This window comes from Rhynchophorus ferrugineus, unplaced genomic scaffold (assembly GCF_030347505.1).
Source record: "Rhynchophorus ferrugineus isolate W39M unplaced genomic scaffold, kcgeb_rfMv2 rfM9, whole genome shotgun sequence".
In the NCBI taxonomy this organism is placed as follows: domain Eukaryota; kingdom Metazoa; phylum Arthropoda; class Insecta; order Coleoptera; family Curculionidae; genus Rhynchophorus; species Rhynchophorus ferrugineus.
The window spans coordinates 746629-763446 of NW_027472588.1; the positions used below are offsets into that span (position 1 = coordinate 746629).

At 35.5% G+C, this 16818-nt stretch overlaps 5 protein-coding genes across 5 annotated transcripts; 2 read left to right on the forward strand and 3 right to left on the reverse strand.

The window, feature by feature from the left end:
- Window positions 1–229: 229 nt before the first annotated feature.
- Cds (CDP-diacylglycerol synthase) lies at window positions 230–9888 on the reverse strand. Its single transcript, XM_076413970.1, has 7 exons — window positions 9631–9888; window positions 7747–7962; window positions 7504–7680; window positions 3860–4219; window positions 3652–3801; window positions 1171–1302; window positions 230–1111 (listed from the first exon to the last, which is right to left on the reverse strand). Exons 1-7 carry the CDS (start codon window positions 9694–9696, stop codon window positions 884–886), a joined length of 1329 nt encoding a protein of 442 aa, XP_076270085.1. The 5' UTR covers window positions 9697–9888; the 3' UTR covers window positions 230–883.
- On the reverse strand, window positions 1558–2208 carry LOC143202453 (uncharacterized). Its single transcript, XM_076413994.1, has 2 exons — window positions 2015–2208; window positions 1558–1954 (listed from the first exon to the last, which is right to left on the reverse strand). Exons 1-2 carry the CDS (start codon window positions 2100–2102, stop codon window positions 1701–1703), a joined length of 342 nt encoding a protein of 113 aa, XP_076270109.1. The 5' UTR covers window positions 2103–2208; the 3' UTR covers window positions 1558–1700.
- A 239-nt stretch (window positions 9889–10127) lies between the features above and the next one.
- LOC143202443 (E3 ubiquitin-protein ligase MARCHF8) lies at window positions 10128–12251 on the forward strand. Its single transcript, XM_076413979.1, has 4 exons — window positions 10128–10448; window positions 10500–10644; window positions 10714–10834; window positions 11730–12251. Exons 1-4 carry the CDS (start codon window positions 10128–10130, stop codon window positions 12157–12159), a joined length of 1017 nt encoding a protein of 338 aa, XP_076270094.1. The 3' UTR covers window positions 12160–12251.
- A 1437-nt stretch (window positions 12252–13688) lies between these two features.
- LOC143202448 (UPF0669 protein C6orf120 homolog) lies at window positions 13689–14708 on the forward strand. Its single transcript, XM_076413990.1, has 4 exons — window positions 13689–13845; window positions 13901–14037; window positions 14101–14211; window positions 14263–14708. The coding sequence occupies exons 1-4, from the start codon at window positions 13801–13803 to the stop codon at window positions 14531–14533; spliced, it is 564 nt and encodes a 187-aa protein (XP_076270105.1). The 5' UTR covers window positions 13689–13800; the 3' UTR covers window positions 14534–14708.
- Window positions 14664–15972, reverse strand: LOC143202445 (uncharacterized). The gene is made up of 4 exons (XM_076413985.1): window positions 15332–15972; window positions 15037–15259; window positions 14889–14980; window positions 14664–14802 (listed from the first exon to the last, which is right to left on the reverse strand). The coding sequence occupies exons 1-4, from the start codon at window positions 15848–15850 to the stop codon at window positions 14725–14727; spliced, it is 912 nt and encodes a 303-aa protein (XP_076270100.1). The 5' UTR covers window positions 15851–15972; the 3' UTR covers window positions 14664–14724.
- Between the last annotated feature and the right edge of the window lie 846 nt (window positions 15973–16818).

Below are 16818 nucleotides of genomic sequence, written 5' to 3' on the forward strand. Positions count from 1 at the left end.
TTTTGTGGACTCAAACATACAAAATCTTAATTTTTATTTATAATTTTTTTTATATAAACCGATGTATGTTACGTATTTCAAAACCGTAGTCGTATTTTTTTTAAACAAATGACAAAACTTTGTTAATACTACGGCAACAATTAAAATATTCTGGTAAAACTGATTATGAACTATTAATTTAGTCAATAAAATTCATACAAACCTCTGGGTAAAGAAAAAAACAAGCATAATTAGTAGTATATAATATAATTGTATATATTTTATAGACTTTTTCAGGACAACAACAGGTAAAACATGTATACATCAAAAACATATGAAAACATTTCATATAAACCGATCATAAAGAGTTAATAAATAAATGCATAAATATTTTTTTTAAAACAAATATACCACACCAAGTCATCAAGGAGGGTCCACGATGATGGTACATCACGAGGGCAAGACATTAAATTACACGTTTATTACACGGTGGTGCACATGGAAACCCTAGCTGCGTGAGGAGGAGAATATTTAAATTGGAAAGAAAAAAATTGATATTGCTTTGGTCAATCGAATTTTCTTTGGTTGTGGTTGTACGAGAGGATGAATTTTCTTATACGCGCTATGCACCCCGCTAGGAATTACGCATCATAAAACTGACGAACAATGATATTTTAATTGGATCAACTCAACTGATATCGCATTCGAGGATTTGATAACCTACATAATTCGTGTTGAATGACCGAAGAACACGGCTACATAACATTTAAGTACATACACAGTCCTGGGGAAGGTAACGAAACCGTCTTTCCTAGCCGCGATCTCTGTCATTGAAAAAAAATTACAATAAATACCAATGGCACTAGGATTAAAACGACGACGAATCGGCCCCGGCCGAGCTACGTTAGTTCGCCGGAGCCAGGATGTTGCGGTTCTCCAGGGACTCCCTCAGCATGTGGAAGAGCTGGAGTTGCTGCTCGGCCTTCAGGTACAGCACCTGGGAGAGCAGCTTCTGGGGACTGTCGGTCTGGATGAAGCTGCTGATGTAGACGTTGACGAAGGTGGCCATCAGGAACTGGCAATCGAACCTGTCCATGATGCCCCCGTGGCCGGGTATGACGTCGCCGAAGTCCTAAACGACGAAAGAGGGTCGTATCGGGACTTATTCGATGTCGTGCGGGTGGTACTTACCTTGATCTTGAAAGCTCTCTTAAACCCGGAGGCGAAGAAGCCGCCGAAGGGTCCGATAACGCTGCTGAACAGTGACAGGGCCAGGGAATGTAACATGAACGGATACAAGTACATTGTATCAGATAAACCGAACTGAAAACGAAAATAACATTAAATTTAAGAGTTTAGTTACGTGATAACATTTCTACATGTAATATACTACATGCTGTCCATCTAACTGCCACTAATTTATTCGAGGAAGGCTTACCAGGATCTCCATATGAATTACAACGTAGGGCAAAAGTCCCGTTACCATTTTGATTGCCTATAACTTTGCTCAATGAAAAGATAAATAAATTTGGTTTTCATAAAAAGTTAATGGAGTTATATCGGCTAAATGGTGACCACGATTCGGTATGCAACTTTGAACTCTTTTTAAGGCATTTTTCATGACATCCCGCAACATCTGAGGCTGAATTTCTTCAATTTTGTGACGAATATTGACTTTAAGATGTTGAATCGTTTGGAGCTTATTCACATAAAGTTTTATTTTAAAAACCCCATAAGGAAAAGTCTGGTGCTGTTAAATCCGGAGATCTGACTGGCCATGCTAAATCGCCACTTCGCGAAATTAGTCTTCGTGGAAAAACGTCATTCAATAATTGAATTGTTGAACGAGCTGTGTGTGCTGTGGTCCCATCTTGCTGAAGCCACATGTCCTCTAGTCCTTGCTCTTCCGTTTCAAGCACAAGAAAATTTCGAATCATGTCTTGGTACCGTTCAGCAGTAACAGTAACTGCAACACCTATGTCATTTAAAAAAAATAGCGGCCAATGATGTTTCCCATATGAATACCACACCTTACAGTTGTTTTGAAATGTGTAACTGCGAACCACGCCTCCGAATTGATGTTTCTGGAGACTCTGCGACACTATCGCGCACCAAGGCCACATTTTCAGCGTTACAAGACGTCCGTTGTCTTCCAGAACGACCTATCTGCTATCTGCTGTCGTACCGTACTGTCGAAAATTCGTATATTAACGATAAATTGGTTTTGTGATGCACAATAATGGAACGATTATTTTCAATAAATATTGTCATTATTTCTGGTCGTTCTTGTGACGAATATTTATCCAAAATAAAATTTGGACGTCTACACAACACAATGGTTAAAGCGAAACCGAGCTAAACGTCACATAATCAACATGGCACGAAATCAAAATGGTAGCCGGACTTTTGCCCCACCTGTTATCATAAGTGTTTACTAATCAATTATTTTACCGCAGAAATAGGTACAAGCAAAGTTAACTTCGTTATTCTTTCAAAAACTTTTGCCATTCAACATTTTTAATGCAATATTTGAGTGTATATTATGGTAAATAATACAAAAACAAGGGGATGAATGTGGCTTAATGCCCCATGACGCTTTCTAGATCTTTTGGAGTGGTTAATTATCTATCCAGTTATCTTTGACAGATTGTGGTGTACTTATTATAGGAAAGTATACCAATATTACTTCAGTTTCTACATCTTTGGAAGTCTTCTTTATGATCTCTATTCTTTTCCGGCAATTTAATTAGTTTTTCTCTAATTCTGTCAATTTTCACTACTCTCTCATTAATGGCCAATTTCTTGTCTAACATCTATTATTTCTCGATTTTGTTGTCCTTTTGTTTTCATTACATAGGACTTCAATGAATCTTCTGATATCTCTTGTTTTTCTGTTTAGATATTCCTGAATTCTTATCTCAGTTCCGTTCAAATTCGTTTTGTTTTTATTAGTATTTCTAACCTGCTATCTTTATAGTTAGCGCTAAAACTGGCTCATATCTATCTCCCTCTTTGTTATGTCTACCAATCTTTGTTTTAAAATGTTCAATATTTTGTTTTGCAGTGATTCTACGTTTTTCATGTCTTGCTTCTTTACTCCTAATATCAGTGTTTTTCTTCTTGTTTCTCTTCCTTATGCCTCTGTTTGTTTGACTTTTTATTTTGTAGTTTTGCCTTCACTTTTGTAAGTTTTTTCTATATACTTAATAGCTCTGTGAGATACTGTTCCTCTGTCAACCATATTCCCATTTGTTTTTCCTTCATTAATTAATTGTTCATGAAACTATGATATTTTGATCATAACTCTTCTTGATAATTGATCTTCATTGCTGCTTTCCCTTCAACACTATACTTGTCAACTGCTCGCGCTCTTTTTATTCAGAGCATCTTCAACTTTTGCTTCTAATCCACACTACGATGCTTTTGAGATAGGACTGAGCTCCTTAGTCTCTATCTAAATTTACAGTGGTCACATAACAAAGCATTGACTAATGAAGTACAAAAATACACCAAGTGGCTAAGATATTGTACTTTAAACACTGTTATCACAATAGCTGGCAAGAGAGTACTAGGGTAGGATAAAAGGATTTAATTTGGGATGTTGTTGAGCCACTTAGCTAACCCATCCTAGTTAATTGATTGAAATTATTTGAATAAAAGTCAAGAACTTACTATTCTCAGCCAACCAAGCCAAACTGGTAGGCTGTAACCTTGTAGACGGAAAAGAGAACTTGGCTCGCACTCCATGGTCATCCTTCCCAGGGTCTCGCTGTACTCGATCGGGCACACAAAGTACGGGTACTGGCACATGACGTAGGATATCTAAACGACACATTATCTCAGTTAAAAGCTCCTCGATTAAATTCCCGAAGCTCCTTACTCCCAATCCAAAGAAAACGGTCGAGATGCCTCCACCAATGAATCCCTCCCATGTTTTCTTGGGCGATAGCTTGATCAGCGGTGTCTTGCCGAAGAAAAAACCGAAAACGTACGCCATTATGTCGTTACAGATGATCATCGATACAGGGACGATGAACCAGATCAGGCCCTCGAAGATGTTCTTGATGATCAGGTAGGACTGGGTGACGACGATGAGCAGGGCGACGTGCGTCCAGGCGAATAGCGAGAACTGTTTCATGTAGTACTTCTTCACCAAAGAGAGGACGAACCAGACGAAACCGCCGCAGTACAAGCTGAAGGAGATGAACCGATGGTAGGCGACCAAAAATCGCAGACCTTCCTGAAACGCAAAAACATATTTCATTCCAATATTGTCGAAAAGTCGAGGATATTAAGTATTAATTTAAGCTATGACTGAAAGATAAAAATGATTAAAAAAATGAACTATACGATAGCAAGTCCACGTTTCATTTTGTTAAGGTAAACTTAAAAAATATATAACATAATCCAATGACTTCTATAATATGCTTCAAAATATATATTGTAATACATTTCATTAAACCAAAACTTGGAAGTCACATATTAATTTAAAATATTAATTTTATAGTACCGAACATATATTTTACTTTATTAAAACCAAAAAATGGAAGATAATTATGAACGTAAAAATGAAGAAAAAAGTTTACATAAAAATTGTTATATATTTCATTTTATTACCCCAAAAGTTACACAAGTAAAACTTAAAAGAAAGATAAAAACAGCTTTAAAATGGATGTTGCTAATATTGGAATAACTATAGTGCATTCAAAGATTTTCTGCACATACGTCATCAAGATGTTTAATGTATTGCCTGTCGCAATTTGTAATTTTGTTTTAGAATCAGACAATATTTTCCTTCTCATTTTATTCTAGTTAAAAAGAGCCACAATGCTGTGTGATTAGTTCGAACGCGTAAACGAATAAGCCTGTCAAAATCATCCGGTTGTCAGACGTATGCAAAATTCTTGAAAGCAACAGTGATAAGGTTAGAACTCTAACCTATAAACTAGCGTGACTGTATAATTAACTGTAGTTTTTAGATGTAGTATAATGTTAAAAAAAATTGTTTAATTGTTTTATTCAGATTAACATTTTCTTGTATATCAAAGCCAAACTGAACTAAAACTCAGAGTTGATGCGGCAACATTGCGACGTTTTGATGTCACCAATTTAAATGACGTATGTATAAAATGCGTATTTACTTTTTATGTATAGTATATTCCATCTTATCAAGTATATTCCGCTTACTGAGTATATTTTAACGACCTATATCTATAGATATATTCTACCTTACTAACTAAAAAGATCAAGAAAAAAAAATTACATAAAAATTGTTATACAAGTTTATAAAATACGATATATTCCATATTATTACATATTTTTAGATAACAAATTGTTTACATATATTCCTTTTTATTGCACAAAAAGTTGCAATTAAAACTTGAAATATTTTCAGTTTTGTGCTTGAATTACTGGAAATAAAAACGAAACGGTTATCTTGAATTTATTAACATAACGTGGGCAAATATACATATATACGTTTTGTAAAATGCATGAGTGTTTCGAACATAATAGGTGTTTATTTGCATTTCCTTTTTTAACATTTAATGGCACTATCAAACACATTCATTAAAAATAATCATCAAACAAGGCGTGTAAAGTCCATAAACTATTTCTAATTGGTATCTAGCAATAAGACCAAGACCAAGTGACTAAAAAACAATGGATTTAGAAAAAGTTCGTGATATTTTTGAAGAACTTCTGTAGTTTTTATTTGAAAAACTGAAAGTTTCGAAGGTAGGCCGAATTCTGTGGAATCCCAAATAAGTAATAATAAGAGGGTGCTATGTCTGGATTAAACGATGGCTACTTGAAAAATTCTTAGGCAAGCTAGGTGCCATGACAGAAACCCTTCCTGCAGCAGCACAGCCAGGTTATAAAGGATGTTCATTCCTACCACCTTAGAAATAATAATCATCTCATCTCATACAATAAGAATGCTAAGTATCTTGAATAAATCTCATTGTTCGTATGAACTAACGAATTTCAGTTCTGGTTGTATTTTACAAGAAGTAATGAAGTAACGACACTGGAATAGGACACTATATTTATTTTATTACAAAAGCAAAATGGTAATTAATACATGAACAAACATAATACAGAACCAATGAATCCTCCTAGGTAATAACAAGTTTTTTTTTGTAAGGAACTAAAGTTGTAGTTTAACTAGTACCAAATATAGTAATAATAAAAAATTTAAAATAGCTCTCGTGATTTTTTTCCATAAAAGTTTTCAAAAACACAATTTTTGTTTGGTGAATTTAAAATAGAATTTTCTAGTCTCGATAATAGTATATTGTACCTTCGTACTACATTATCATATAAACAATTTAAATTGCAGCTACAATGTTAATAAATGAACCAGCGGTCGTATATATTGACACAGTAAACACAGCGAACGCTATTTACTGATGTATTAAGTTATTAACTGCAGAGTCTTTTGGCGTTAATATTTGTCCCGAGTTTATAATTTCTAACTTTATTAATCATGATGCCTTTGTTTGAAACTGTGATGTTATTCCACAATAAGGATCAGCAATAAGCAACCCTAACAGAGAATATATGACCAACAATTTTAATAGAAATAAAAAAGCAAATGGAACAGGATTTTTAAAATTATTTTCAGTTTATAATGGGTGTAGTAAAATTTACACAAGATTGGTCAACTATAGTCTATTCAAAGTTTTTTTGTACATACGTCATCAAGATGTTTAATGTGTTGCCTGTCGCAATTAGCACATTCGTTTCAGAATCAGACAATATTTTCCTTCTCATTTTATTCTAGTTAAAAAGAGACACAATACTGTCTGATTAGTTCGAATGCGTACACGAATTAGCCTGTCAAAGTCGTCCGGTTGTCAGACGTATGCAAAATTCTTCAAAGTAATAGTGATAAGAGGTTATAACTCTAACCTGTAAACTACTGTGGCTGTATAATTAACAGCAGGTTTTAGGTGTACTATAATGTTAAAATGTATGAACATTAATTCCTAAATAAAATACTCCATCAGGAGCTTCCATCGATATAAGAACCACATAATTTAATCATACGATGCCACAACCTGCTCCATTTTTTAAAAAGTTAATCTGGATTAAAAACTAATCGGTGCGTGACTGTGGTGATGATAATAAACAGATATTAATGATGTCTATTTACTTGTATCTAACTTTTTGGTGAGTTAAAGAACTGAACCGTTGAAGAACTTTTCCTCTGAAGATTCCTACGTTAAAAAGTTTAATTTTTAACCGTTACAGAAGTGAATTACTTGGCAAACCTAATATGTTTTCGCAAGAATTCTTCAAGGCAAAGCACCCGAAAAAAAATCAACGCATAAAAAAATTTAATGCACTTTTTATGGGAGCGCTCTGTTATATTGGATCTTTAGTCGCCCTGACCTTAATACGAAACCCGGTGAAGGTAACCAGGTGCAATTATCATATGTCACTATCATGTTTTGTTGCAATTACAACAGGTACCGACATAGTTGTGCCCGTTTATCGTTTAAAAAAAAATGAAACTCTCACCGTCCTATTGATGACCACTCCGAAGTAGTCCACCAAGCTCTCCCCATAGAAGAAATAGTTCGAGGTCAACAGGAAGTACCAGGACAACGAACGGAACCACGGCAGTCCGTGGATGCGATACACCGCGTACCCGATGTTGATAATCTCCTGGAAGCATTTGACTTGCACCACCAATGTCTGCGAAAAAAAAACAAGCTACGTCAAGTCTGGCTGGTAAGGCGCGCGCGTCGTTCGGGGCCCCACCGTAATCATCAACGCCAGGGGACCTCCGTAGATGACCAGGAAGAAGAACCCGATCATGACCAGGCTGAAGATCGCCCGGACGGCCCAGTTGCGCCATCGGTCGGGCAGGTCGCGTACCAACCACTCCAGGAGGCCGGGGGCCTTGTCGGTGCCCGAGGGGATGGTTCCCGACAGGTCCGTCGATGCTTTTGTCGTCTTGTCATCTTCACTATCGATCTGAAAAGGAAATTACGCAAATTTACTACCTATTTTAATACTAACGGAGATGTTTGGGTCCTGGTAAAGGTGGTAAAGTAGTGTTTTATTTGTTATATTTAAAAAAATCTCCTTCTTACCAACTAGAGTTTATCTACACCAACTTAGAAACCAGCCTGGTTACTAGGAGGACTGGGATGGACAGAATTGGATTAATAGAAGCACAAATTTATATCCATTCCTAGACGGTATTCAAACCCGCGTTTACCATACCCGTAAGAAAGCCGTTGGCGCTTCCCGGACTTAACAAGCTGACGAAATACAATTTAATCATACAATAACATTTTACCTGATAGAACACGGTTAAAACTAACAGTACAGTATAAATAAAAACAAGACTTATTGCAATGTTTTCCTAAACAAAAAAGCAAATAAAATCAAAAATATAAACGGTCTCTTAAAATACACGTAAAATTTGAATTTCCTGTCATTAGTACTGAAAATGTTGAGTTAAAACCAAACAGTTTGACAGCTAAAAGTTTAGGGTTAGTAAAAATTCGACAAAACAAGGTAACTTCATCGAAAAATATTTTAAAAATAATGGCTCGATGATTAATGATCGAAACTACTGCATTTGAGGTTTATAGAACCCACATGTGATGTCGAAACGCTGCTCGATGTAGATTTTGGGTCTAAGGCATCACTGGACCCATATTTTAGACCAGATATGATAACAGAGTGTGGTTACAAATCAGTACTATATGGCATACAGACCTCGAAATAATTGTTGCCTGAGACATGATTATGAGATAGAACAATACTTGATTTTATATTATGGAGTTATTTGAAGTCAGAGGTTTATGACAACAAGCTCACAAACCCTAGTATACTGAAAAGTACTAGTATTTTATTGCCTTGCGATTGTATAATATTAACGAATTTCTGTCACATTTATGGAAAATTACCACAAAAAACATTGATATACTAATGGAATGTGCCAGGAATTAAGTCCTGCAGTATGTTAATGATGTGGGTCACTAAAGGGAGGGTCTAAACTTATATAAACACTCCTAAATTCAAAACAAAAAAGAGAACTGTTTCTTGTCATATACATTATTTTAAATTCAACACTGCTAATTATAGTTCTAAAAATTTAAAATATACCCTCTGATTAAATTATATTTATAAATCATTGTCTACAAGGTATTTTATTGCCCTAATTTTTATTTTCAAACTAATGCCGAAATATGAATTAAACAATGCTCCATATATAAACATACGCCAATAAAATTTCTTAAATATTTATGCATTATGAAATAAGATAATTGAAAAATAAATAAACAGCGAACTCGAAAATACAGTTTTATATCTTTTTTAACGCTTTTATCAAAATTTATGACTCATTCACAGGAAACATTAAAAATTCCGCATAAATCCATATTATAAAGGCCGTAAGGTTTCTATTACCTAGTAAGCTTGTTAATTTGATTGTCCGTTTGATGTTAGCTAAGACCACTTCCTCCGTCAACAAAGAGGTTTGTTTATAATGAGAAAATAATATTCTCTACTGTTTGATTCCGATCGTTTTATCTCAAGAATTTTCGGAATATTATTTAAACGATCGTACAAAGATAATCAGCCAAACAAATTTTGGCGTCACTGAAAAACGTAAAACAAACAAAAACTTACGTGGTCTGATTCAGCTGACTCCAACAATTTGCCGTCGGATTCTCGACGTTTCCTCACTTCGGTCATCGTTGTTTGTATTGTGTACCTAGATCGGAAACAAAATCGCGAAAATCTACACGGTCAAACTCAGGCTGTGTTTATTAGTCGTCATAGTCCACAAATCGATACGCACACAAAACTTCGATTTTTCAGGTTATGTCGCATGCGCTCCGAACCCTGTCAACTGTCAAACCCCGGGACGATCAGCTGTTTTTGACGTTGCCTTCTGCCAAAAAAAGATAAGCCTCCCGAGGCAAAATATTTTACAAAAATATCCCACCGCTTATTCAGTGCTGTTGTTGATTATCGCCGTGCGTAGCGGTACTTAATAACAAAAGTCCCTTGTCGTAGGAACTCGGCGACAACATCAAAAATTTCCCAATGAAGGATAATAAACCGTGAAATTCGTGCTGTGATTACATAAATATAGGAAAATTTCGGATTTTCTCTCCGATGCTATGCCAGGACAATTCATCAAGGTGAAAGAGACGCGCGGAGCCGTCTCCAAGGAAGCGTTCTCCGAGTCAATTAAGAAGCAGGACTTTTCCAAATGTGATACCGATTCGAATTACTCCAGTTCTGTTGGGGACATATGCCGGATATGTCACTGTGAAGCCGACACAGAGAACCCGCTCCTGTCGCCTTGTTATTGTTCAGGAAGTTTGAAATATGTTCACCAAAATTGCCTGAGACAATGGTTAGCCGCTTCTGACACACGATCCTGTGAATTGTGTAAATTTAATTTCATTTTACACACCAAAATTAAGCCTTTATCGGAGGTGAGTTTATGGGGGACAACCGTTGCTTTATGTAATGTGTCTTTTTTTTAGTGGAGAATCCTGGAAATGAGCAGTGTGGAAAAGAGAAGACTTTTATGTGCCATATTATTTCATTTTGTAGCTGCTGTCTGTGTGGTTTGGTCACTTTTTGTACTTATTGATAGGGCTGCTGAGGAGGTCCAGAAAGGTTTGATAGGTAAGGGAAAAAGTCCTGAAGAACACTAGAGATATACAGGGTAGTAACCATTACAATTTATTATTTTAGCATGGCCGTTTTGGACGAAACTAGTTGTGGTGGCAGTAGGATTTACTGGAGGGGCTGTCTTTATGTACATACAGTGCAGACAGTACTTACATTTGTTTTCCAGATGGAAGGCTCATAACAGGTACCATACTTTTTTATTTTCCTTTTATCAAGGCCTCCATGAGACTTTTATGGCCCAGCTTAAGACCAATAAACAATCTCAAAGTTCAAGAATTATCTTATCACATCTAATGTTTTACGTCTTTTTTTTATTATTCCACTTACTCATGAAGAATAACAACGCCATTGTTTAACAGAACCAGTTTATTATTCACCTTTTTACACTAACTCTCGTCCATATCATTTAAATAACATTCAGAGAATGTTTTCTAAAAACTTCAATATCCAAACAAAAGACCTTTCTTCTTATCTCATTGATAATTTTTTTGCTTTTTCGGTTTTTTTTAGATTGTTATGTAGTTGGTCAAGTATCAAAATTTTATCTAATCATGAACGTTCAATGTATAAAACGGAAATAAAGTAGGCAGTATTATTTTTGTGAATGATTATTATAGAGACTTGAATTACATTCCTAAAGTAAAGAGCTAAATGTGGGAAAAATAGGGGCCTAACCTTGTTGCAAAACTAAAATAATGTCATAAATCCATTCATGTTCTTTTGTAACGCAATTTTTCTTACCTAATATATTTGGAACAAAAGCAGTTGTGTTTATAATTGAAGGTGGTGGCGCATCCACCAAAATATTTAATTCTATATTTCAGGTCGCAATGTTGCCAGATAGTATTAGTTGTATTTCTATGTGGGGAATGTTGTATCTACATATTTAAACCTTTTTCGTAAAACTTTTTCAAAGAAATAAAAGAAGTCAGATGCTGCCTGATGTAATATTTACTTTTTAATATGTTTGGTGGATGCGCAGCTTCCAATTTCAACTATAAGGGTAACGACTTCTGGAATAAGTGATTATTAAATGATATAAGCTTTTATTTGACCGTCATATATTATGTCCTTTGCAGAATTATCCTTGTCCAAAACGCACCGGAGAAACCTCCACCGCCTCCCTCGCCCCAATACGTCTACTCCAAGGAGAACCTGCTCCAGCAACCGCCCGCGGCCGAGGCGCCGGACTACAACGTTCCCCCCTCCGACCCCACGTCCAATTCGCAGAGCGACGTGCAGCTCTATTATCTGTTCGAGGCGGCCAAGGGACTGAACAACTGGGACAGTTGCGCGTCGTCCGTCCAGAAGGCGGACGTCCACGTCGAGGACCTCTGCGAGAGTCCCGCCGACGTCAAATACTTACGGGACAACTTGGTGGCCCTGGACATCGAGTGTCCATCCAACGGGAACACGAAACTGACGTCCAACAAGACTGATCACTCGCCCGGCACGTGCAAATCCCTGCCGAACCTCCTCACGGCGAGCAACGAGAATTTGCTGGTGTGAAGAAGCGCGCACATGAGAAAATACTGGATTTATTTTATTATTTACCTTGTTTAATTAAAGAAATATATATATATATATTTAATTTATTACAATCGATAGTTTTATTTCCCCATATAAGTGCAAATTCTAACTAGCGGATAATAACACCATTTAAGATCGGTCATTCGGGGGCAAAAGACGTCACCGACTGCTATGTTGCCGATATGTTAAATTAGTATTTACATATAGGGAAAAAGTATACATGAGTTGGTATAGTGATGGATTTACACATTTGCCGCCAGCTGCATATTGAAATTTTGCACTTGCACTAGAATTAGTATAAGCGCGCTTTTTCCCATTAGGAACACAAAGCAAAATGTACAGTATATTCACAAAATTACCTCCACCTACCCTACTCGTATTTAATATAATAGTTTGCTCCCACCGCCCTAATAACGACCACAATAACGGCTCCCACCGTCTTAATTTGATGATATTAGGTACGTCTCAAATACTACAGGTTTCATTCTTTCAAATTGTTGTCGAATCTAATGGACATCTAATAATATACCGTAATATCTAATATAAAACTGTTAATGCGCATCTAAGACGTGCATATAAGATACCGTCGAACGTATTGCCAAATTCAGTTTAAAAAATGAAAAATCTCTTTGAAACTCGGAGTAATTTTTATTCTCAATTTACTACTGCATTACTCTGCTTAAAAAGAGACAGAATTAAGTCTGATGCGTCCGAACATATAGCCAAATCGATCTATAAAATTCGATTTGGATTGGTACTGGTCGACACTTTTGACATACGTCAATGTAATTATAATAAAACATTTTTAACGTACAAACTATTGTGGCTGTTTAATTAAGTGTAGTTTAAGTTCTTCAATAAATATGCATTAAATATAATATAATGTCAAAATAAATTATATTTTATAACGTTATTTTTGTTTAATTATTTTATTTGTTATATTGGTATTTTATAGTGAGAGTCAAAATAAACGAAAATTAAATTTGATTCGGCAACGTTGCATTACACATTTTAATAACGTGCATTGACTGATTTATTGCAGGGACTATTAAGTAATGTACTCTCTGAAACTGCTATATTTTAAAAAATAGCGAAGCGGTAACTACAACGATACTGACGATGCAATCTTACTCTAATATAAACGAAAACCTAATTTTACAACGATTTTATTCGTTATATTTTGTCAGTAATGCATTAGTTTCAAAAATTAGTCGATGCCGTATTATTCACTCATTGTAGCACATATTTATTCAGGTTTAAAATGTATCTATTTTAATTGAAATAAATCATTTAAAGTATAACAATTTTAAGATTGAAAGTGACGGGTTCATTTATATCATTACCAATTTATTCCAATTAATCAACACCTATCTAACTTCCCCTAAATATTTATGAAGAAATTAGAATAAATGTAGTCCGTGTTTTTTATATTAGCGTATTTGCAAATAACTATGGGAAAATATATAAATAAACTGGCAATATTACGCTCCGTCAATTGTTTTGAATAGATTATTTGGCAAAAGCCCAATTTATAGGCATCTCAATATACACGCCTGTTTGGCGTTTATTTACATCTATTTACCCTTAACCTCACAAAAAAGATAAATAGCCCTGGAAAAGATGTACAATTTCATTTTGATACTAATTTTTCTCATAGTGTCAGTGGTAAAGCAACGTTTTTATTTTTGTTATTTTTCATTCCATAAGTTTTATATTTCAGTCCATTAAACTTATCAATTACGACGTAGAGAGACAACCAAGGATTCTGGCCCGCAGCTGGGGTACAGTTAAGAAGGGCAGTTACACGTATTTTAATTTGTCATACGAGGGCCCCGTTAAATTAAATTTAACGTCGATGTAAATTTTGCGTAAAGCGTAAATGCTGATTCTTATGAATAATAGGATATTTTGTTTTTTTAGTTCAGGAGATGTGGATTTGTATGTATCCACTGGTGAATTATTACCTACTTATGAGTCATATCTACTGAGTTCTGCCACTTGTGGCATGGATATTATTGAAGTACCCGAAAGGTAGTGTTGTTAAATGTGTAATATGTATAAATGGTGTGATTTTTGTTTTAGTTTACGTCCTCCTATAACTATCGGTATATACGGATATGCAGAAACAACAGATTTTATTTTTGATGTTTTTGAAAACATCAATACTGACTATCCCAACAGAATATGGGCTATTATAGATCAAAAAATTAATATTAATAGAGGTGATAAAACAGACAGCACCAAGGAAACCATCAAATCTGATCCAACCATCAAAAAGAAACAGAAGAAGGCCACCTCAGATGGTTCGGCTATATTTTCACTGCTGGAAATCTTACAGCTGATTTTTCTTTAAATAACATACCCTTTAAAGAACTCCCGTTTTCTTTATAAATGTGCCTTTAAAATCAATTTAATTCAGACCAGTTTACTTTTAAATTTGTGATATTTAAAATTTTATATATACATGTTTAGGTGATTTTATTCTTTATTGAGTCTGTCTAGTCATCAAAATATATTATTTTACTGAATTTACTGATTTTATTATTACTTTTTGGCGTTTGGATGCTTGTTGATAATAATTTTCCACTTTAGATTTTTTTTGCTGACACCTGACTCCTCTATCTGAAAAACAAAACAAATATACGATGATCGTAGACGTCAATTTCCGTACACCAGATGGCGTTGATGCATAAAAATAAATAGTTTACCTCTGTTTGAACGACAGAATCAACGGCTGACGTCCTTTTATAGTTGCTCGGTTTTAAATGGTCAAAGGTATTGGTGGAACTGCGATACTGAACTATAAATGATCGAGAACAAAGGAATAAATCGAAATATCGCTGAGAGAGGGCGTACATTTGGGCGCTTTCTGGACGTCGCTGTCGATACGGCTAAAATAAAGATGGGGACTTTGGAAAACCATCTTCTCCTGCTTAGCTGGGTAGAACTGGACGGTGGGTTTCTTGAACCTCAATGCGTCGATGGTGTTTTGTATCTCGACGGGTATGGGCTTCTCCCTCAATGATGTCGGTTTAAAGTTCAAAGATCTCTCGCTAGCCCGGAATAGATCCGTAATAACCTTACTAGAGAAAAACGGGAGTTACAAATCTCGTATTTTCGCGTGCGAAGAACCGTTGGTGTTATACTGTACCTGTCTGGGATACTGGCTGTCATCTGTCGGAATTTTGTTGATGTTTGGCGGGTCACATATCTTTGGAGGCGGTTCCTCGGGTTTTGTATCGGATTTTCGGTGATTCGAGCCCGATACTTGTGGGTTAGCCGATAAGGACTGGTCCAGATCGGAGATCATCACCTTGTTGTCATCCTCGTTATCATCGGACAAGATTTTCAATGGCGGCGAGTCCTCTTCCCAATCGAGCACTGAGCGAGTGTTTTGTTTTTTTAGGGGTTCGCTGGGATTCTCGATGCATGGAAGATCGTACACGTCATCCCTTCGCGACGTGGTGGTACTATGGACCGGCACCAGATCGAGGAGTTTCTTCGGTACGGGCCTGATGGCCAGGTTTTCGATCACGTACTCGTACTCGGTGAAGTCCTTGCCGAAATAGCTCTCGATCGCATCGCTGACGCTGTTCGCGCGCTTTCTTTTTGCGCAACACTTGCAAATACGAAATTTAAGGCCCGACTTCGCTCGATTGGAATCTGACATTTTGTTGACAGACGACGTTAACGGATGACAGAAGGCGTTTCACGAGTCGTTTGATTGGCTCGATTCGAGTAAGCACATTTCGGAGGGACGAATGACATTTGTCTTTAGTTTGGTTAAGTAATTATGATTTACATTGTTTTTAAATAAATATTTTATAGTTTTCGTAGTTTTCGTTTATATCAAATAATTATGGATATATTAGTAATTTATATTACTTTAGGATAATTAGTCGCAAAAAGTTGTGGAACTTTTTGAAAGGAAATTGTCCCGTTTATAAAATATCTATAAGTTTCCCTAGATTCCATTGCTATTTTTCTGTCCATCAAGTAGTTGGTTGCTTTTATGTACTTGCGTTTAAACGTTTCATGTCATATATATCGACAGTACTCGAACCTATTGTGTAAATTAATATTTTTAAAATTAATTTCTAAAGTTCTTGAGGTACTAAGGAAACATGTATCAGTTAGATTGTATCAAAAGGTACCAAACCTGGTAAGATATTTCGGATGCATGAAAACTACCTAATAGCATTGTAACAGTGTCCGTAAATTTGAAACCCAATGTCAGCTATTTGTTTATACCCTAATGGCGGACATATACGGATTTTTTGGTATTTTCAAAATGTTAAAAGTTTATGAAAATTACAGTGATTGTAATTGAAGTGTTGAAGCAATTTAACAAGTATTTTCGTTTCTTTCGCATCAAAATACATATATTCTGAGGGTTTTATCCTTATCCGAAATGTAAAAAATTTGGATACTTTTTCCATACATATAGTCGTGAAAATTTGCGATATTTTGCCATTTTCAATGTTTTTGCTTTCATTTCTGTTTAAATAATCTCAGGATAATGAAGACTACAGGGATTATAAAGAATTTTACGCCGAATCGAATGGTCGTATGCTAATTTTTATAGCCCTTTTAGTTTTTAAATTATATAATGAAAAGTGTATTTTCAAACAATTAGCG

Coding starts and splice junctions, on each gene's coding strand:
- LOC143202453 (XM_076413994.1), bottom strand. CDS start 2,102: ATGTGGCCTTGGTGCGCGATAGTGTCGCAGAGTCTCCAGAAACATCAA. Junction 1,955..2,014: donor TTACACATTTCAAAACAACT/GTAAGGTGTGGT, acceptor TAAATGACATAG/GTGTTGCAGTTACTGTTACT.
- Cds (XM_076413970.1), bottom strand. CDS start 9,696: ATGACCGAAGTGAGGAAACGTCGAGAATCCGACGGCAAATTGTTGGAG. Junction 7,963..9,630: donor AGTCAGCTGAATCAGACCAC/GTAAGTTTTTGT, acceptor TTTCCTTTTCAG/ATCGATAGTGAAGATGACAA. Junction 4,220..7,503: donor GAGTGGTCATCAATAGGACG/GTGAGAGTTTCA, acceptor TTTGCGTTTCAG/GAAGGTCTGCGATTTTTGGT.
- LOC143202443 (XM_076413979.1), top strand. CDS start 10,128: ATGCCAGGACAATTCATCAAGGTGAAAGAGACGCGCGGAGCCGTCTCC. Junction 10,645..10,713: donor GGTCCAGAAAGGTTTGATAG/GTAAGGGAAAAA, acceptor TTATTATTTTAG/CATGGCCGTTTTGGACGAAA. Junction 10,835..11,729: donor AGATGGAAGGCTCATAACAG/GTACCATACTTT, acceptor TGTCCTTTGCAG/AATTATCCTTGTCCAAAACG.
- LOC143202448 (XM_076413990.1), top strand. CDS start 13,801: ATGTACAATTTCATTTTGATACTAATTTTTCTCATAGTGTCAGTG. Junction 14,038..14,100: donor AAATTAAATTTAACGTCGAT/GTAAATTTTGCG, acceptor TTGTTTTTTTAG/TTCAGGAGATGTGGATTTGT. Junction 14,212..14,262: donor ATTATTGAAGTACCCGAAAG/GTAGTGTTGTTA, acceptor TTTTTGTTTTAG/TTTACGTCCTCCTATAACTA.
- LOC143202445 (XM_076413985.1), bottom strand. CDS start 15,850: ATGTCAGATTCCAATCGAGCGAAGTCGGGCCTTAAATTTCGTATTTGC. Junction 14,981..15,036: donor CGTCCAGAAAGCGCCCAAAT/GTACGCCCTCTC, acceptor GATCATTTATAG/TTCAGTATCGCAGTTCCACC. Junction 14,803..14,888: donor ATTCTGTCGTTCAAACAGAG/GTAAACTATTTA, acceptor TTTGTTTTTCAG/ATAGAGGAGTCAGGTGTCAG.